Genomic DNA, 21,827 nt, shown 5'->3' with positions numbered 1-21,827 from the left:
TTAATTATTCTAATAATTATTATTTTCATTCATTTTCTTTTAAATCACAGTGTAGACCATTTACAGTTTCTCCAAACAGTTAACCAACTATCAAAATCTAGGCTGATTATCTTTCAGTCTATGGATTAATTGATTAATCAACCCATTGATGCAAGTCTCATCATTTTAAGCATTACCATCTGATTTTGACAAATCCAATCCCCAGGCCTAAGGATCTGCACACGCTACTTTTCTGTTCTGTTTTTTTTTTTTTAGAAATGAGGAAATGCTCAATAAAACAGCACATGGACCATCTTTCATTTAGCATTTATGGAAAAAATGGCATTATTACACAGTCCATATATAATTTGGTATGATAAAACAACAAAGGTCAAAAATTAGGTTACATCTATTGAATCATGAGTACAGTAACATGAATATTCCATATATTAATGAAATTTGTTTGCTTTATTATTGTGCAAAACAAAATATACATATCTACTGAATGTGTAAGAAGTACAGTATCAGCGAATGGGCCCTGTAGTGACACAACACTTGTTCTGTATGTAATCAAATGACTTAACATCCCTATAAATACTCCTTTTTGCCAATGAATTCCAAAAACAGAAACAACAGTATCAGCATTAAATCTAATTGAGACATGTGATGATGGCTTACATGAAACACACAAATTACCCTGTTATGTGCCTACAACAGTAAGATACTAATCTTTTAGTCAGTTGCTGGTGTTTCTGATCCATATCCTACCTATTAATATATGAGGTAACCAATCACGTCTTGCATGAAAACGGCCACAACAGTGTTTCCCCTCTGGAAAACAACCTGTCAATGTTGTATCAGAGGACAACTGCTGGGCAAAGAGAAGAATTAAAATCAGTAATTATTTAGAAAAGAAAAAGGCTAATTTGATTGACAATAATTTGTTAAACATAGAAAAATAATGTAATAGCTCTTAATATGGTGGACTTAATTGTCATCCTTGTTCCATCTAGGTAAAGTCACATCAAGCATCAACGCTGCTATTGAGGCTCTTAGTCAAATCCACCATTTTCATTCATCAGTGTCAACACATGGTATTGTCAACGCATATGAAGGACATAACAAGAGTCGGAGACTCCTGCTAGAGACCAGGCCGCTCCTTAAAACAGACCAGCTCAAGAAACCGACCAACTAACATCGCCACATAGAGCTTAAAAAATAAAACGAAAAAAAGCAGCACAGACTCAATGTATAACTCCACATCTGTTATAATTGAGATTTTAAAGGAAAACTCCACCCTCAAATCACACTACAACACATCATCATTTAACTCCCATTAACATTACGTGATGTCTATCCAACAGAATATGACCACCAGCCAAATAACAAAGGACCCAGAGGTGCAAGAAAAATCACCAATAGCTGTTTATTGACGGTGTTGAAAGTGTTTCGGGATGGATTTCTCCTTTAAATCTGGACCGAATTAAACCACTTTTTGTTTGCAAAGGTGTGCCAGCTCACCAGGCACAACACCTCACATATCCTAGACTAACCTCCCTCGACACACATTTTATTACAAAGTCCTGAAATTGTTTCCAGCGTATGTGTACCGCTTAATTGAAAAGAAAAAAAAAAGTTGTACTTTTAAGCTTATGAGACCAAAACTGACAAGCCAAACTAACTTTTTTGCAACTTTCTTTACCCATTCAAATACAGTCTGTGAATGCTGTGAGATATTCAAGTTTTGAGTGTGGCTTTAAAACAAGTAACAAGACCAATCATACACCAACGGAGCCTCTGTTCTGATGTAGCATGACAAATGACCCGCTTTTAGAAGTCGATCCTGGTCCTCTCGTCTCTGGCATCAACTGGTCATGGCATCTATCAACACACAGGTGGAGATACACAATGCATTTTGGCTGTCCATCAATCTTTGCACCGCCTTTGGAAATCCACAACCGATAAGCATAGCAGCTGCTCTTTCACTGTCAGGGGCGGATGGTTTGATATTCATATTAGTGTCTGAATTTTGGAGAAAAAAGAAAATACTGCAGTCACTTTGTTTCAGTGCTGAAACATTTAGTTTAGAATGATTGATTTTCCCACTGAGTAATGTTTCTATGCATCAAAAATTTGTATTGCCTCCTGCTGTAAGAGGACATTATTATTTACACATTATTGATTTTTTCCACTAGTTTTATTTAATACTAGTAAATCCAAAATCCAAAATAATAATCCCCATTTATTATTCAGTTTTCAAACTATGTTTAGTATTCAAATCGTGCTAAAACCAATTTCTAAACTGCAGTGAAAGCGAGGACTGTACTCTAGACTAGACTTTAAAGTGCTGTCCAATCATTTAGTTATTAATGTATTTAACAACTCCTGATTATATTTGACAGTACAATCCCAGATGGTTTTTAATGAAACCTTTTTTTTTTTAATTAAATCAGATTCATCCATAACACTGTCATGATTATTCAAAAATACCTGATCATTTTGTTCTAAAACCTCTAAAATCACACCCGAGGATCACGCTTTCGACTGCAGACAAATAGTGTGATAATTGACAAGATTAAGGTGTGTGACAAAGGTAATGCTATTCCAAAATATTTAAAAGACATCTACAGTATGTGTTCACTTTCTGCTCTTTCACTGACAAAACTGATCAAGTTTATTTGCACATAAACATTTCCAAAAATTCCTTTCCACTTAATTCCTGCTTACCAAACCTGCTTCGGTTTGCAGGGTCAAACTGCCGAGTCCATGAGAGAAGTCTATGTCCGGTACCCAGTCTGTGTCCATTGGATTCATGGCTGCAGACATCTGTTTTGTTAAATGTACTGCAAGTTCAGTGACACTGCAGAAATGTCCTTAAACATTCATTCATCCTTTCATGCATTCACTCACATGAGCTGGTTCATGGGGGGAGAATTGCAAGGTAATTTTCAGGCAGTTTTCTGTTTGACCAGAAGGTGGCAGTGATGACGCCATCGAAGTCACTGAAAAACTCCCAAACATAATCTTGGTTTGATACTGGGAAGGTGAAGGCTCTGTCAGCTGTGAAGCAGTCTGTGTTCTGGTGGGCAGTGATAGCTGGAGCTGGTGATGGAGCCTCGCTGGTGTGTTTATTTCCGTTCAGTACGCCGCTTTGTTCAGAGCTGAGATGAAAAGACGAACACTGTTAGCTTGCGGCCCCCTGGTGCTTGAGGACTGAGTAGACGTTGTCCACTTTGCTCAGCCTCTCGAAGAATGGGATGAGGTCCAGCAGCTCGGTGTCGGACATGTCGTCGAACCACGAGGCCACAGGCACCTGGACAAAAGCGAAAATCATCAGCAACCTACAACATAACCACATTCATCCTTTTTTTAACTAATGTGGATCTTGTTGTACAGTTTTGATGTTCCAATCACAGTCAGATTTCTGAAAGAATTATTTCTGAAATAAATGAGAATGGCTTAAAGTCATATTTTCACTTTCAAACTGTTACAGACACTAACATGACTTTTTCACAACTAAATGGATATTGTGACATACTGCCTTTTCCCCTGAATTACACAAGATAATAAGAGAGCAAAAAATAAAATGAACAAAACAGAACAGCCTGGAGAACAAAGAAGAAAGTAAAGTTAACTACCCCTTTTATTTACTCTAACTTAACCACTGTCATCTGGGAAATGTGCCCTGTTATTTGTTTTTATCATCAACACTGCATGACTACACCAGAATGGCAAAAGTAGGAAAGTCCAGTATAGCGAATATCTTGCCGCCCAACCCCAAGGACACCATTGTCATCATCATGACTCAGGTGCTGTGTCCAGTGACACTCACTGCGTTGTCGGGGTGGAAGATGTAGGAGGCCGGGGAGTTGTCCACGATGATGACCTTGTTGAGGTCACGACCCAGGCGACTCAGGTCCTTAACATAATTTCCTCTGTGGAAGACGCAGGACTCCCGGAAGAGGCGACAGCGGAAAGCACCCCACTTGTCCAGGAGATCAGAGACTGGGTCTGCATACTGCAGCAAAAAAAAAAAAAAGTATTGAAGCTTGTGCACCTCAAAGATAATACATTTTGACATTGTTTTCATACAAGAGTATAAACTTAATTTTAGCAACGAACATACAGTATATTGTGTATACAGTATGACATGAATGTGATGTACAAAACATATTATATAAGCATGTATAAACAGTATGTATAAAACACAGTATTCGATTCAGTGCACTGGTTTATTGGGCAACGAGCTATGAAGTGTCTTACCTTGGCTAAACTGGCAGTGAACAGGACACACTCAAACAGTTCCCCCATCCTCTTCAGGAACTCATCGACGTGGGGCCGCTTCAGGACATACACCTGGAACACATGGTAATCTTCAAACCAGGCTTCTACACAGCGTACATTTCAAAATAAAACAAGTTTCTACAAATCTTAACTGCCTGAGGACCCATGACATTTTCTTCTGGTATTCAATATAACATATGCACATAATGATTGGACAATGTGAAGGTTTTCTGTGCAATATGGATCTAGCAGACCTGTTTTGCAAATGGGTCAAATATGCAAATTCCACACACTGCAATTGCAAAGGAAACTAAATATAAAAGATACTCATGTAGATCACTAACACACAAACATCTGGCTCCAAAAGTAAAACACAAGACTTGTTTTCTTGAAGTTCCTCCATTTTTTTTTTCTCTCTGCGGCGTCGGCGGCTGAGGGCAGCGTTCCTGAACCAAGTCATCCGGAATAGGCTTTGCTTGTCTGAACAAACCTATCCTGGATTACTTGAATCAGGCCCAGACCCACTGTATGTCATCCATCTCCAAGCAGCCATATCTTCAAATCCCTTAAATGCCGACTGCACCCTCTACACTCGGCAATTTAAACTCAAGAGCAGTGCTATCACACAACCACAAGGACGGCGAGCCACAGATGACAGCGGGTTACAATATGAATATTTTCTGCCAGGTTTATCAAGCGGGAGTGTGATGATGACATTACCTGGTGTACTGTTCCATCTATTTCCACAGGAATGATGAAATCTGCATTGTTCACAGGCTGTCGGACGCACACACAAAAAAAAAGATGGTTTAAATAAACAAGATATTTTCAGATACAATCACTGGAGAGAAAGCACAAAACACAACATTCTCTATAACCTTATCTAAATAGCACTGACTGTGGGATTATTACAGGACAGTTGCAGGAAGAGACCGTGTGTTTGCAGAGTGTGTGTACATGGAGGAGAGACAGTGTTTATTTGGGATTAAGAACCAGCTAGTTTAGATTTGGCAATGACAGAAATGTGACTGTCAGAGCCAATAACAACAAGGTAGGGCAAAACATAGATCTTACAGAGTGATTCTTATGAATAAACATAACTATCTCATGATGGAATGTGATCACAGGGGACAAATATGTGCTGTAAAGCCGTTTTGTTCTTAAAAAAGCCCAAATCATATTTTAAAGTCCCTGCGTCATCGAAGAAATTCATGAACACACTACCAATCCCGGATGTGGACACAGCTGCTCGTAGTTAATGCAACAGTATTGTTTTCTTAACCCGTCTTACCTTAAACGAGCTGTGAACTAACGTCTCGTCCAGATCTATAACCACGCAGATCTTTCCAGAGTCTTTTGACTTCGCTGGAGGAAGCAGTGGCTTCACCTGGATCTAAAAAATACCACAAAATGATATTTACCTGAACATGCACAGAGAAATTCAAAACGCTTTGAGCAGCATGAAAAAACAATAAATTGATTCTTAAATGCCAGTTGAAATACATCTTTTACCCTGACATCTCTGGCACAGATTTTATCAGCATCTCCATTGCTGTCAAAACACGACAAAAAAAAAATGCAACCACAAATAAATGCTCTCAGTGAGACAGAGGCAAACACACCTTGGAGACGGTTCCGTTCTCTTCGACCAGCAGAGGGGCGTTGTTGTTGACTGGTGGGGGTTCAGGCTGGTCCCGACACAGGCAGCAGAAGAGGCTGGAGAAGAGGCCCCTGCTCCTGGGCTTCTTGGAGGACAGAGAGGGAGAAGAACCTGCAGACAAAGAGGGGGACGAGGTCACCAAGGTTATTTTCAAAGACTTTCGTCATTCAAATCAAGCAAAATTGCCACAAGAGAAACTGTGATGAATTGCTAATATTCTTCTGTTCTATCTAGTTAATGAAGTAAAACTGCAAAATGAAGAAAAAACAAAGTACAAGCAAACAAAGTAAGAGCAGCTATAGAGACTCAGATTTCAGCCTGAAAAAGAAACAGAAGAAACAACCAAAACAGAAAAATGAAACTGTAATGATGTTTGTTTTATTGCCACATAACTGAAGATTCATCTTGTCAATGAGTGTCTAAAAACAGTAAAAAAGCTTTCCTCATATTTTCTGCATGTGGACAAACCATGCTAGAGACACACGTGCCTGCCAGGAGCTCTTGCACAATCGCCTCCGATGTCAGCAGCAAACAGCCTGAACTGCCACAAATAAATATTCAGCACTTTTTCACTACACTTAAAGAGTGGTGCAGGCCAAGCAGGCGCAATGAAAGGCAACATGAGCACATCATGAGTTTATTATGGAATGTACTATGCCAGTCAGACGTGGGCAAATGTCATATGACCATTCATAAATAGTCATATATTCATTTGTAAATACATGAACTTTCTGATGTGGTCAGAACAACAGTATAATGCATGTATCCCAACATGCTTTAGTCCTTTGTCTTCTTGCTGTTGGATTTGAGGCTTTAATGTGTTTTTTTAAAAACCCGTTTTACTTTGTATTGTGTATGCATGTCTTGTTTTAACAATGATAATAACAAACCAACAGTGTTACATTTAAAAGCAGTAAAAGCAGAAGCATAAAAAAGTAAGATACAAAGCAGCGCACTTAGATTTTTTTACCCTCAGGTGCTCATCGTTTTTTTCGCTTTAACAACAGAACAAAAGCTCCAGCTGCCGAACAGATGATGAACCAGAGAAACTTGGCAAATGGTGAACAAAGGAACTGTGGTTGTGACAGGGGAGGAAGTGTGCACCTGTACAGATCAGCACGTTAACCTCATTCCTTACAGTGTGGGGAAAATATGCACGAGGAAAAACCAGTCGGCACCACTGTAATCCAGCTAACGATGAGATGACTATCAGAAAATCTGTTAATTGTTTAAAGTCATTATTTTAGGAACGAGAAAATCCTCAATTCTCTTATTCCAGCCTCTCAAAGGTGAATATTTTCTGCTTTCCTCAGTCGTATATAAACTAGTATAAAGTATAGTATAGTATATATACTAGTATATGTAAACTGAGTATCTGTGGGATAGAAAAACAGGCATCTGAAGATGCCATCTTGTTCTACTATAATCATTTATATAATCTAGTATTATGGTAAATATGCGTAAATTAAAATGGAAAAAAATAGAACTGAATACATTTGACACATTTGGTTTGTATTATATTTTATATGTAAATTATGTAAACTGCACCGTCTAAATACAATTTTTAAAATGTGTGTCGTTATTTTTGTCATTCATTTATGACTTCATCTTCATGACGTCATCATGAAAGGTCAGCAGGGGGAATGGTTGACCTCATAACTTCTGAGGGGAAGAACTCAATCAGTTATCAAGAGCTTTGCAGCTAAACATGCCTTTTTTTTTGCCTTAAGATAAATAAATAAAAAAATTGCAGTTCTTTATCTCCTTCAAGCAAAGTTTATCTCAGTCACTCAGATTATTTCTGCTCTCACGAATGTTTGTCAAGTCAAATCACCATTAAGTTCTTCTCCATGTCCCATTAATCTCTGATCAACACTCCTCCACACTTTTCTGTCTCTCACTGGACTTTGTTTGTGTCTCTTCATGCACCATACTCGCTCTCTCTGTCTGTCCGGACGTGACTGTTTTACCAACACACAAACCTCTGTTGTCCATCTCTCACGCCTCTTTCATTCCCTCTCTGCCATTCCCTCCTACTCCATTTGTGGATTCAAACCCCGTCTGACCCTCCGCTGGCCTCTGCCGCGCTCAGGCCAAAACAGGAAGAGGAAACAGACGGGTATCAGTGGAGGAAGCTACTTGCCATCATGTTGTAGTGCAGCAGGAGCAAGATTGTGATACTATGACGCAGCTTCTTCTTTATACTGGGCTGAATTCATGTCAAGACAGGTTTACATTTTTACTCATGTATTCGAATGCTGTCCTTCTTTGAGCAATCGTGACATCAAGATGACTTTTTATTTTTCATTTTACTAATGTGAATGATTGCAAAGCTTAAATGAGGAGAAATAGTCCCAATCTGTGCCAGAAAACGCACCCTACTTTCCACAAAACTTCAGACTAAACCAATCACGAGAAGAAAAGATCTTAATAAATCCAAAGTTTAGGTGGTCTTACTTAGTCTCCTGTGACTTTATTTACTCCCTCATGTTCTTATTCATTGAGCTCCTTAGGTTTTCACTCCCATTCCCTAGTCATATGCCCTTATAAATTTCCAGGCTTCAATCACATGTCCTTATTTGATCCCTCAGTATCTATTCATATCAATATTCATGCCTTTAATCACAGGCCTTTCACCAGAAGAAATTGCTAAGTGGGTGCTGTCCGAACAACACAGAGCATGCATTAATTTATAAAAAGGGCCATTATGAGGATGACAAGGAGGGAACATACTGCAGGCATTGTGGCTAAAAAAAATATCCCCTGACTGATCATTAAACATGACAACCCTGAATGTCACCCTAATAAAGTGTTTTGATTTTCTCTTCAAAAGTTTGTGTTGTATTTACGCTTCCATTATTCAGTGGGTACTTTCCACGTGTTTCATTCCTTTGCAGCCAAAACAATGTTCAGACTAGTGTGTCATTCTTCTTAAAATAGGTTTCTAATCCAGATGACTTAGACAGTGAAGAGAGCCATAGAAAAATCTGACATACACATTTTACTCACAGAGATTTGAGGAGGGATTTGGTCTGCACGTTTTAGGGCAATTTATTGTTTACAACTGTTTTCGTTATCAAATCATTGAGGATATAATCAGCAGATTAATCAATTATTAATGAGTTATTCATTTATTTGTGTGATTTTAACAAATCATCACATTTGAGAGGCTAGAACCAGATAATATTTGGTATTTATGCTTGACTGAATCGATTATGAAAAAAACATTTCCTCTAGTTTTGTAGTTTGTTTTGACATTTCTAACACAGGCCATGGTGCATTTTACGACATTTAACACTACATTGTGGCACACAGTGAAAACCACCGCGCCCCTCCTCAGTACAAATGTCAGATTTGGTGTTTGAAAAGGATCAAATGGATCCTTACTATCATCTCATCTCCTTCAGCTGAAGACAAACTGACACAAGTAAATAAAAAAAGGTATAATGTACAAATGCTACAAAGAAATAGTGTTTCAATTCAACAAATAATGATGATTTTAAAACTACCATTCAATCTGGAGTAATATACTGTAAGTTGTTTTGAACATTGTGCTAAAAAACACATCTGGCTTCAAACAAAAAAAGAACAATCGTTTTATGTGTATTACTGTGGGAAGTCTCTGGAAAAGTCTTCAGACCTTCCATCAGCTTGAGGTGAAAACATATTCAACGCTGCTATTCATTTTGACTACGCCGACATTAACACTTAAGCTACAACACAAATAAACAGGCGACCACCAGGAGTGAGAAATACTATCAGTGTGTCGCCAGCCAGGCAGGCAGAAACAAACCGTAGGTAATCATGAATTAGAACGTTTGTTGCCATACCACTGACACAAGTAAAAGCTGAGGAAACAAATTATAAATAACAGATGAGGAAATGTGGCTCTAAATGGACCAAAACATCACCTGTGAATTAGACACAACCTCCTACTCTCAGAATGTTATCTCCTGTCCCATAACTTTACCGAAAGTGAATAATTCAGACTGCATTTTATCACATCAGTGACCATGATGTACTCATGATGAGATGCTTTGCCTTATCAGTTCATTTTATCAGCCTGGGATCCATTTTAAAGTGTGACGGTGTCAATGGTTTCCTGTAATCGGCGCTTCCACTCCTCTTCTAGGTCATTTATGTCTCCCTCACTCCTGAGCTTTAGTTAGGCTGCAGATTTGGCTGATTCCTGTAGCTGCTATGATTCAAAACATAAGGAAAACCAACCCATAACAAAAAGGAGTGGTTCTCCACAAAGCTTCCCTACCTGTCTGATTTACTCCCAAAGTTTTCAAAATCAGTTTTATTAAGACACATCTCTTGACCCCAGTGTGACTGATGGTGGTGTTGACTAGGCTGACAATTATTTAAAATTTGCCTTAATCAGAGACACTTAACCATTTTAAAGTGTTTAATTCTTTGAAACGAAAAGCCTGTAAAACAGCTCCTACACTTTAATGTGACAATAAATCTCTCCAATAAAACACAGACTAATGAAGCTTTCACACTGGTTAGTGACGTAAAAGTGAACCTGACCTGCTCCAGTTAAAAGAGACGCCATATTAAAACAAACCGATAAATAAAATGTGCAACAAGCTGCAACTTCGTGCAGCTTTACAAGTTTGTGATCACGCAGGCTGCATGTGATACTTCATAAAATGATGATATCCGCCTGCTTGATTGACAAACTGATATATGAGACTGCACCAGCATGGTGTTAGATCTGGTTACAGAAGCAATAATTATTCATAGTTCATATTTATAGATTACAGACGCGCTGTTATTCATGGGTCAATAAGAAAATGCAAGAGAACAACGTCTTAGATTCGCATTTTAATGTCCCCCCAAGTATATTCTGCATTTTATTTATTATTCATTTATAACCCTGAGAAAATAACACCAAAAAAGAAATATAATATAATATCCAGATCTCAAAAACACATACACTCTGACCCCAATCTATAAGTGTATGGAGTCTGTCCACCAACTGGAGGTCAGGTGGATCAGTCTAAATAAAAATCTGTAAAAACAGTGACCATCACTAGCTCAGTGTTTCTCTACCTTTCCTGGCCTTTGACCCCACTTTTAGGTCCGTCCTAGAGGTGCACAAAACAACAGTAAGTGTGCTTTAACTGACAAAGTACTCTTGCTCACCAGAAACTTTTCTCAGGTGTTTTAACAGCCATTCAGTCCACATTTAATAATGTGAAACCATAGTTTAGATTCTCATGTTCAAACGTAGAGGGATATGTCTGAATTCAGTGGCTACCACTAAACCAGAACTGTGGACATCCTCTAAAACACAACCCGACACAACAATGAAACCAAAACTAAAAGTTTTGTTTTCATTTAATGAAGCTAACAAGCTGTGGTCTTCGTCCGAATCTCTTTGGGCAGAGTAAACATGCTGTTTGAGACAACGGCCATGTGTCGCAATGCATAAACATGTGTGGGGACAGGGTTATGTAATAGATCAGGCTACTACACATTTACAAGAAGGCTGCTGCTTGACATTTCAGCCACTGATCATCTGCTCACCGCATCTCTGTGTGTACAGTTTGCCTGAACAAAGGCTTTAACTCCAGCCACAATTTAACTATCAGTTTGACAGCATGCAGGCTGGAAGTGACACTCGCCATTAATGAAGTTAGATTATGGCCTTCACGAGGATGGCTGGCAGCATTTTCTCAGGGACGGTGACTGACAGAACTCCTGATTACTCAGTAACCTGCATTTACACTCTGTGGTTTGTCATTGGTTTGTGTACAGTGGCAGTGCCATAGATCCGTGCTAGTGAACATAGAGCTGATAAAGTTAGTGTTACATTGCGGAAATCAGAATTTCACAGGCCAGTTGTTTAGTTAAGAGGGAAACAGAGAGGCATTGTGGTAAAACAGAGCTAAAGATAGAGGAGATTAAACAAGTTATTTTTTCATTCTCAGTATGAAAATGTCATTGTAACAAGAGATATTTATGATACTGGTGCCATTATTATGGATGTTTTTGAAAGTATATATATATATAAGAAATGCTGCTATGGTGCTGCATGTATTCATTTATTTATTCTTATCACCAAATGACACCACTCTAATATTATGTATGGATTTAAAGTGGGTCTGTGGTGACTGTAAGATATTGTTTTGCTGTTATTAAAAATATTATAGCTGTCTTGGTACGTCATTTCCTTTACTTTCATCACAGGCCAAAAGGGCCGCAGCCATACTATGCAGAATAGAAAACTGACAGTTTTAGTGCTCGAACAAGTTTTGAGTTCACTTCTCTAAAAGAGTGGTGTTTATATCTGCACAGCCGTGCCTACTGTCATGTGTTGTTACTGTAAGCAGATTACTGTGCGGTTTCTGAGTTGAGTTGATCGTGAACTTTGACTCAGCTGTGACCGCGGAGCTGCAAAACTTTTTCTGACATAAGTGCAGAAGCAAAGCGGGGCGAAAGTAAGGCCACTTACCCCTCTCTCCTGCGGCTTTACTTCCCTCTTCATCCCGGCTGACTTGGGTGATTACTGAGGACGGATTGTCCATCACATCCAGGTCTGGTCCAGAGTGCTGACCTCACACTTTAAAGTTGGAGATTGTTCGCTGACTCGGTGCTGCATGAAACCAACTTAACTTGTACGAAAACAAAACTGGAGCGCCCCGGGAAACCTAAAAACGAGTCGCCTACAGCAAGTCCATTACACTCCGGGTGTATTTGTCCGCTCAGATACCCGCTGAAGTTTGAAGTATGAAAGTTATAAAACATTTGACAAGGAGTTGGCAACTTTGATTCAATATGGTGCTCAACTCCGCTCGCAATTTCAAGATACAAACATGGAGGTTTCAAGGCTTCCCATTTCACTTAAAGTGGCGCAGTAAGGGAATGGCCGTGTGCTACACTCCCTCTGCTGACGCCTACAACTTTGACGATGGTCCCTTAAAGTAGCCTGAAATAAAGTTACTCAAAACTTAGCTAAGCTAGCAGGCTAACTACACCGGAATTAACTTAGTCAAACATACTATTCTTAGATATCAACAGAAGATATATTACCCCATATACATGGCCAGCGATGTATATTTTCCCCTACGCTATCTGAACAGTGCTTTGCCATGCAAAATGACGTTTAACAGTAAATAAACGATGTTATTTATTCACAGGCTACACACAGCAAGCTAAACTCACGAACTTAAACTAACTGCCCTGTTCAACAGCAGGCGGAAATTACTTCTCTCTACTTTTTGACCGGCAGCTTCAGATATGTATACGTGAGTTTACACTACAGTGGACATTATGTAATGACCGCTGTTGATAAAAACTTGCTCAAGAGCAAAACCTTTCGTTGGAGTAGCCGCAAAGAAACGCCCAGTTTGGGTCCCCTTGAAACTGCCTACAGCCAGGGACCGTCGCACAAATGCTGTCTCTGTCTTTTTTACCTACTCGCTGTAGACATTGCTTTTTTACTCCCCTACTTAGTTTGAAACACATCTTGTACAGTTTTGTCTAAATGTTTTCCCTTCATTTTTCATTAGAAAGATACTATAATATGTTCATTTCTGCATAGTTGTTACATCTTATTCCTTTCTGTGGCAATGTTGTGTTACACTCTGGTGTAACTTAATTTGAAATACAGTGGTGGAATAGTACTTTTATATATACTGAACTAAAGTACAATTTCACACTTATTTTTTAATCCACATTTACTTTACAGATTTAGCTTCTTCTTATTTTGTTTATTAAGATTAAGAATTTTTCAGATAATACTAATGTACTTTTTTCACTTGTAACTAAGGATTTTAACATAGATGTATAAGTTAAGTAAAAGATCTGAATACTTCTTTTACTACAGCTGTCCTTAATTATTCCTTTGTCCAGCTGTGAGCAGCTCATTCATTTTTGTTGTGTATTGCATTGTGGGACAACAGACTCTTTTTGCAATGGAACAGACATTATGACTGAACAGAGTATAGGAAAAACATGGGGTAAAACATTAACTAATGCTGATACTGTTTCATGTAAGTGTGCCTGTAAACCATGACAGTAAGCCAGCATGCAAAATAGCAGCTTCCTGGAACAGGTACACCTGAATGGAATGAGGCTATTATTGTTATTAATCACACCTGGGCTTGATGAGGCAAACTGTCCAAAACTACACTCTAAGATCAAGCAGTTTTACTATGTGGGCATTTCAAAGTACAATTCACTTGTATCCTTTTATGTCAAGGTTCCTGAACCGCATCACTATCAATGGTCCTTGAGGGTTCCGTGGGAACCTCAGCAAAACAACAGCCAAGTTTTGCACACAATGGAAGACTATACAAAGGTGCTTTCATTGTTTTACTCCTGCGAGGCCTGTATAAATGCATTTTAATTGCAAACATGTTATAAAAACAGAAGAATTCTCAAAGCTCTCGGTGGTTCTTGCAAATCCAAAATGTAGGTGCTTATCCCAAAACAGTGTCCCACTCAGAAGAAACGTTAATTTTCTCAGTTGTATCAATAGTTTATTACATACTATCTCATAAAAACATTTTCAATTTTTCCACATATAAACACCGCAAATTGGTACATTTACAAATCTTCAACCGTCCAAATTCATACAAAAAAGAACACTGTGATAGAGCAATACACAAGACGTTCTATTATTACAAGGACTGCATGTACTGTATGTATGCATGTATAAATGTGTGCATGTATTTAAGAATCTATATGCATCTGTCTGTTCTTGTAAAGTCCAAATATTGTAGTCAAATTTTTGCTTTGTTCAAATAATTCAATTGTGAATTAGAACCAATGGAGGCATTGACAAGATAAATATTTTGGATGTTAATCCGATTCAGGCACTGACTGGGCTGACTGACCAACCAATGGGCAATACTGAGAAACAACAGTAATTTACCAGTGTGCATGACTTTTCAAACTAAAACGTTATCTACATTACAGACTGCTTTTCATAGTCGTATTACAGTTAGAGATCAGTATTAACCACAGAACAAGAAGTTGTACCACAAATTCCTAGCTCATCCTAAAACAGTTCATTTTTACTGTGTGAATCCTAACACCAATCACAAAGACACTCCTTATTTTTATTTTTTTGCCTCGACGCCAATTCGAGAAGTGAATCAAAAATGCTTGCGCACACACACACACACACACATGCAAATAAATTAACATGAAAAAGTAAACAATTTCAAGAACAAAAGAATATTTTTGGCTTTGAGTTTTAAAATGTGTAAGTAAATGCAAAAATTAATTAGCAGCTTAAATCATGGTACATTCACATGAGTTGTCTACTACTAAATTTAGTGACATAAACAAGGTTGCGCAGTGGCTGATCGTGCAGAATGGAGACCAGTGTTCATCTAAACCAAATAATAATGTGCAATTTCAAAATTCACAATATGACTGAGAAATTGTGCAATCAAAGAAAACCAAAGAACATCCTGTGTCCTTTCAGTGGATTAAAACTTTATGAGCAGTTCTGAACTTCAACAATTCAGACGTCGGGCTTCTCTTTCCGTTTCTCTTTGCATTGTCGTTTCATCTCAGAATCCCATTAGTGTTGAATGTTGAATTCTCCCAAAATAACACGCAGACTGTCTTTTCTTTGGATATTTTAGCCATATCCAGCTGTCTGCCTGTCCCCTGTGTGTTTACCTGTGCCTCACTTGGCAGGCTGACATTTTTCATGCAGCGGTAATTCACAGAGGACTTGAGATGGAAAAAGTTGTTATTTTGCTTCACTGTGTGCAGATCAGACTCTGCAAAGTCACGTCTGGTGCAGCATTTCCACCGTCATTTCACTTTGGGCTGGGAACATGCGGTGCAGTCCCAGACGCCGGGGACTGGGGCGAGCTCTGGTAGGTGCGCAGCAGCACTTTGTGCTTTGTGGCGCCCTCTGTGCGACAGCTTTGTTGTTCCACCAGAAACTCTTTGAGTCTGCTGGAGGTGAAGGTGAGCGTTTGTCTCCTCAGCTTCATCAGGTAGGAATCCTGCAGCCAGGCGTGCGTGAAGCAGTCTCGTGTAGTAGGACGGGCCCTGAAAATACACATACAAATACACAGAACTTCACTTTTTTTTTTTCTTTCTCAAAGGAAGTGTAAAACCAACTTTTGCTGGTACTGACCATGGGTAACTGCTCAACATCTTCTTGAGAAAGGCAGAGGCACTTTGGGACACATTTGGGTACAGTTTTGCTGGGTCAAACTTCGCCATCAGGATTTTAGATTCGACTTTTAGAGGGTCTTTATCTTCAAAGGGCAGTCGACCACTAAGCCTGGTTGTAAACACAGAAAAAAACAATTAAAATGAAAAATTCACATAATTTGTAAAATATGTCACCTACTTTCACAAAATACTGTTATACAACTTCTTAAAAAGTTAACAAATAAACATGATTTTCTTTAATTAAACTTCAAATTTTCCAACATATATGCAATGCTGATGACTGTGATGATGAATTACAGTGATGTGAAATAAAAAGAAACAAATGAATTTGGTCAACGTACATAATGTAGATGACAACTCCAATAGTCCAAATATCTGCAGGAGGACCAACCACTTCCCCTTTCACCATCTCAGGAGCTTGGGTCATGTGTGTGCACAGTGAGAATAACAAAAAAGTTAGAAAAGTATGGATCAGTGTAGCAAAACATTGCGCGATGACAGCTTGAAGAATAAAACTCAAGAGATAGACACAAAATAACAGCAAGTAAACATCAACAAACCAGTCATTAAAAGTTCTTGTCCTCACCCATGTACTCCAGTGTTCCTGCTTCTGAGTCCCCGTGTTTGAGGCTGAGAGGGTTGAAGCTCTGAGCACTCCCAAAGTCCACAATCTTGATGGCGTTGAGGTTGGTCACCATGATGTTGTCTGGCTTGAGGTCGAGGTGGAGGACGCGCCGATTGTGGAGGTACTCGACTCCCTGGAGGATCTGGACCAGGTAACCCACCACGTCGTCCTCAGAGTAGCGGAACCTTAGGTGTACCAAAATACGGCTTTAACTGATGTGCAACTTTTGAGCGTTGATTTTAGTCATTTTAAAAAGGATATTTAACTCATAAGAGTGTAAAAGAGTGAATCCTACCTGTCCACGAGGCTGTACAGCAGCTCTTTGCCGGTGCAGTACTCCGCCACCAGCACCAGGTAGCGCGGTGTGACGTAGGCTTCGTGCAGAGCCATGACCTTTTCACTGTGAAGAGATTTCAGGATCTCATACTCCTTCAGGACTTCCTGCTTGTTCTCCTGACTGTAGGGAATGATCTTTGCCATGTACATTTTGCCTGTTGCGTTCTCTCTGCACTCGCGGATCACTCCAAATCGACCCCTGGCAAAAAACAAAAAAAAACAATGTATAACATGAGCCAGAGCTTGGCAACATTAGGTTTCTTTTTGCACTGATATTTGGTTTAAGTTAAATTAATCCATTGTAAGTCACAAAAAATCCATAAATATTTCCCAGAGTACCTTGCTTTCTCTTCCAGGAAAGTGTAGGGTTTCTGTGGAACCCCCTGTCGTAGAACGGAGGAGGTCATAGTGTGTCCAGATGGGGTGACTCTGGTGGGGGTACTGGCCCCTTCACCGATGGGGCTCAGGCTGGACGCCTGGAGCACTTGGGGGGCAAAGGAGACGGGAGTTGGGGCCACACGAGCAGTGACAGTGGTGGTGGGGACATACATGGGCACAGACGCCACTGCTGGTTTTGTGGGGTTTGAAGGTGGTGTTACAAGAGGAGGTGGGGGTGATATGGGTGGGGTCTGGGTCATAGGGGTCACTACGTTTATTGGACTCTGGGGTTTGGGGAGGACAAAGGGTGGAGGTGCTTTGACTGTGGGTGAAGAGGGAAGATTGGAGCTCATTTTTTGAGCCTCCTCGGGCGTCGCACCCACAGACGGTGATGAAGGATTTGTTGTAGGACTGAATGGCAGAGAGGACGGACGGGCGGGCGTGACCACCATTTTGGATGGGGACGTAGTCAGAAGTGGGAGCGCAGCAGGGGCGGCTGAATCTTTTGGAGAGGTGGAGGTGAAGGTGATGGTGGAGACAGTTATCCTGGGAGCGCTGTTCTGGACCGCTTTGAGTGAAGGCACGGTGACTGAGGAGGTGACAACCGGTTCAGGCGGGGTTGGGATGGTCTTCACAACGGCAACAGCGGGTGACGCGCCTGCAGCTGGGAAAGTGTCAAATTAAATGTTTTAGATAAAACCAGTCAAAATACTGCTCAAACTCCAGATGCTCATTTGAAAATCTACTCAGGGCACATCCTCTTAGAAAAGGCTGACAGTGTATAAAATACCTGTTGGGTCCAGGCGGACTGGAGCTGAGCAGTTGCTGTACGGTCCCTGTCCGGCCTTATTGACACAGGAGACACGGAACCTAAAGGTGCCATCTGGTGGCAGGTTTGTGACATTGTAGTAGCAATCAACAACTCCAGTCGCTACGGTCATCCACTTATATTCTCCTGCAGAGCAGAGGGGAAAGACAGGAGCACGTGTGATGTTGCTGTGAGCTTTATAGACAGAGAATGGAGTGTACACAGAAACCAAATGCTGTGCACACATTATATTAAGATATAGTATATATTAAGATATGCATATTGGATTTTTATTAATGTAAAGTGACATTATGCAGAGAAGAAAGATGAGTCTTGAAGAAAAAAAAAAGTAAACAGTGAACAGAAGCTTGAAAATAAACCCTGATCATGTGTTCTCTCTTTTAATGTTAAATGACTTGTAGTCCTCATAAGCAACACTAGATGGAGGTGTTGTCACACTAATAATGACTGATGCACATGGGAAAAAAAACAAAAGCTTCAAATGATAATTTCAAAATGTTCTGTATACAAAAACAAGTTAATGCTCAGTTTGCCTGCTGACAAATGATTTGTCATAGCATCTTATTTCATATGCAGGCGTGATGAAACAGACCTGAATTAAAATGTAAATCAGGTAATGACGCACGACTCTGAGAGTACCTACATCAGTGTTGCCTGACAGAGATCTGATTGTGAATGCAGCTACAAGGCGATACATGCCAGAATAAATTTATCAGACAATAAAGGTCAATAAATATTCATGAACTCTGAGTCTGCTACTCCAATTTTATTTTTCATCCACCACATTATGAGATAATGATGATTCATCGTGCATAATGACAAAAAGCTTTGAGATCAGCACTGGTACAGTCACTATTCCTTCGTGCACCGACTCATTTTCTCTGTCTAAGTAGCATCTGTGGGATTGGAAAACTTATTTTCCTGAGCGTTCTCCACACACACAGTAAAAAAGCCAAATATTGTCTAAGCTTTTTCAAACACTGCTTCCTCCTTTGAGATTGAATTCTTTAGTTTAATTTAATTTTCACTCCTGTGGCTACACCACATCACACTGACTTTTACATAAAAGGATTGTAGTTTGAAAACAACCCAAATGACCTACAGGCCAGGTAAAAATAAAACATTTCACAGCTTATTTTAAAAAGAAAATTAGGACATTTATTTGGATGAGCTGAGGGAATTTATCAATACTCACTCACCTTCTGTTTTTCTTTCTAGTGTGTAGGTGCATGGGGACTTGGTGTCTGCTGGCTTCCAGAGCACCAGGGCTGTGTTGTTATAAGTCTGGGGGACTTCAGGGGTCCCCGGCCGTTTTGGGACACCTTTATAATGAGGTAAAAGAGGGGGTTGGGAAAGGAGGAGAGTGAAAAAGAACAAACGAGGTCAGTGTACAAAGCTCTATTTTTGTGTGGTTTCAGTGGCTTGTGTGCACAGCTGTGTCTTTCTGTGCGAGCGTGTGTGGGCAAGACTGAGCTGTACCCTGTACAGGCTTTCACAAAAGGTGATGTTACATATTCAAAGTGGAAATTCATACATTTCTTTTTATTCCAATGTTACTGATCCCAGAGCTAATTGGTGTTGTTTTTACAGCCACTCCTACAGGCCAACACTCAATCATCAATACCCTGATCTGTTTTGTTTGTTGATAATGTTTAATCAGAGCTTTTCATGCTTAATGTTCAGTTTTTCCTCTATTTTCTGCCAGATGTTGATGTCTTATTAGACACTCTTTAGAATAACATGAATTATGTATAGTTTACATTACAACTACTACAATCGGTGATGGTGTATGATCATTTATTTATATGAAAATGTCAGAAAAAAAAGACAAGATGTTCCTTTTGACAAACCCAGGGTACAAAAAGGAGCCAGGCAACGCTTCAAATTTTGTTGTTAAACCAAACCAAACGTGACACAGCTCATGCCGTTCCTGTATCTCACAATGCATTTCCCATTAAGGCTGTGCACTGGCACGGACGGTTGAGCCAGTGCTTCTGGCAAGATCAGCTGTCTGAAATATTTTTCACACTGCAAACAGATTATCAAGGGAAGACAAATAGCATCAGCGGTCGAGATAGGTAAAACTACATGTCCAAAGCTGTAAGAAAATAAAGTTCAAATGTGATCGACTGCCTCTGACATCTAAGGAATGTATTTTCCACTGAGGCCTCAAAAGTCTTATTATTTGTGTTGCATTTGTGAGCGGCATCGGCCGTGTCGAAGCTCCGTTGTTCTCATTACACGCTATTTGTGCAAAGGCATGACCGGAGTCTTGAATATGACCTGACACAGCCAATTTTAAAAGCGCAACATCTACCAATTTGCAGGAAGTATCATTTGTTCCTATTACATGATGAATATGAGAGAAGTGAAAAAAATCCATTTAGTTAATCTACTGTAAAATGAATCTGCTGACATTAATATTCATTTCAATTGTATTAATATTCATACCATTCTCCCTGCAATTAAGATTCAATTATGTAAAATACATCACATTATGAAGATAATTACTGTATGCCCATGAAAGACAAAGGAGCAGATGTACCTCTACTAAGAGAGGAACTTGCGTTGAAAATAATGAATAAGATTTTCCATTTCCAATTCTCATTGCCCCGTTTTATAAAACAACAGATGAACTGCTAAACTAACTATAGGCTAAACAAGCTACTTACACGCTATGGAGAGTGTACAGGAGGTGGTGATGGTAGCTATGGGGTTGGTAGCTACACACTCATAAATTCCAGCGTCCCTCCGACTGGACTTCATGATCATAAGAAGCTGCCTGCCATCTGGGTGGGAGACCAGGCTGATTCTGTCATCCACCTCCAGCGGTTTCCGATCTGTAAAACACACACACACACACACACATACAAAGAAAAAGTAACTGTGTAGCAGCTTCTGGATTAAAACCAAAATAAAGCCAAACAGTTTAAGTACGACACCTTTCATCCATGTGATTTCTGGATGCGGGCTTCCGGCTGGAAGGCAGCTGAGAGTTACAGGTTCCCCCTCCAATAAGATGTGGTCTCTCAGTTTGATGTGGAACACTGGAGCAAAATCCGAAGCGGAGCGGATAAACTGCTGGCTTTTTGACAAACCCTCCTCCTTGGAGACGGATGAGGGCAGATCGGGTTGGGAAGGCGTTTTGTCTTTCTTGCCCCTTGTCAAACCCCACCTGTCCCACCGTGATCGCCTGTCGCTCTCCGACGCCTTTTCGGAATGGATGCTAGACGTGGATTCTATCGATTCCTTGGACGCACCAGCACCGGTTTGTTTTGCAAGCTGATTCTCAGGGATGCCCATTCCTTTGAGCCCACGCCCCTCCGACTGGGAATGACGGTGGCGAGTAAACAGGGGTGTCCTCTTCCCCTCTGTATCTCCTTGTCTCTCCTCGGACTGACTGCGGATCTTTGTGGATATTTCTGCCACTTTGTTCTCGAACTTGTGCCGCATTGCCAGGACAGGGGAATCTGTGCCTTTCTTTAGATCCTTTTGCACCAGCTCTTTCTGACTTCCCCCAACATCTTTATCTTTTCTCTCCTCTGACTGGGTCCTGATTTTGGCAGAGATTCCTGCCA

At 40.0% G+C, this 21,827-nt stretch overlaps 2 protein-coding genes across 3 annotated transcripts in view; both read right to left on the bottom strand.

Annotated features, from left to right (window-relative positions):
- Positions 1 to 274: 274 nt before the first annotated feature.
- On the bottom strand, positions 275 to 13,225 carry LOC111234050 (carboxy-terminal domain RNA polymerase II polypeptide A small phosphatase 1-like). 2 transcript variants are annotated; one of them, XR_002665637.1, is made up of 8 exons: positions 12,390 to 13,225; positions 5,886 to 6,034; positions 5,555 to 5,656; positions 4,984 to 5,040; positions 4,243 to 4,335; positions 3,812 to 3,997; positions 2,707 to 3,292; positions 275 to 1,860 (listed from the first exon to the last, which is right to left on the bottom strand). XR_002665637.1 is itself a non-coding variant. In XM_022761962.1 (7 exons), the coding sequence occupies exons 1-7, from the start codon at positions 12,460 to 12,462 to the stop codon at positions 3,164 to 3,166; spliced, it is 789 nt and encodes a 262-aa protein (XP_022617683.1). In that variant the 5' UTR covers positions 12,463 to 13,225; the 3' UTR covers positions 2,411 to 3,163. The 2 variants fall into 2 exon arrangements, 1 of the variants encoding a protein (XP_022617683.1); XM_022761962.1 differs by lacking the exon at positions 275 to 1,860 and having other exon boundaries at positions 2,411 to 3,292.
- A 1,194-nt stretch (positions 13,226 to 14,419) lies between these two features.
- Positions 14,420 to 21,827, bottom strand: part of speg (SPEG complex locus) — a 42,708-nt gene continuing 35,300 nt past the window's right edge. The window contains exons 35-44 of the mRNA XM_022761784.1: positions 21,192 to 21,779; positions 20,922 to 21,089; positions 19,449 to 19,571; positions 18,211 to 18,375; positions 17,382 to 18,084; positions 17,002 to 17,241; positions 16,668 to 16,891; positions 16,423 to 16,498; positions 16,041 to 16,190; positions 14,420 to 15,952 (exon numbers count right to left, since the gene is read on the bottom strand). Coding sequence (XP_022617505.1) covers positions 15,715 to 15,952; positions 16,041 to 16,190; positions 16,423 to 16,498; positions 16,668 to 16,891; positions 17,002 to 17,241; positions 17,382 to 18,084; positions 18,211 to 18,375; positions 19,449 to 19,571; positions 20,922 to 21,089; positions 21,192 to 21,779 — 2,675 coding nt within the window. The 3' untranslated portion in view covers positions 14,420 to 15,714. The remainder of the gene's footprint in view (positions 15,953 to 16,040; positions 16,191 to 16,422; positions 16,499 to 16,667; positions 16,892 to 17,001; positions 17,242 to 17,381; positions 18,085 to 18,210; positions 18,376 to 19,448; positions 19,572 to 20,921; positions 21,090 to 21,191; positions 21,780 to 21,827) is intronic.

This window comes from Seriola dumerili, unplaced genomic scaffold, assembly GCF_002260705.1.
Source record: "Seriola dumerili isolate Sdu_G_001 unplaced genomic scaffold, Sdu_1.0 BDQW01000019.1, whole genome shotgun sequence".
Taxonomy (NCBI): domain Eukaryota; kingdom Metazoa; phylum Chordata; class Actinopteri; order Carangiformes; family Carangidae; genus Seriola; species Seriola dumerili.
The sequence above is the reverse complement of the archived record's forward strand: the minus strand, read 5'-3'. Positions and strand labels throughout refer to the sequence as shown.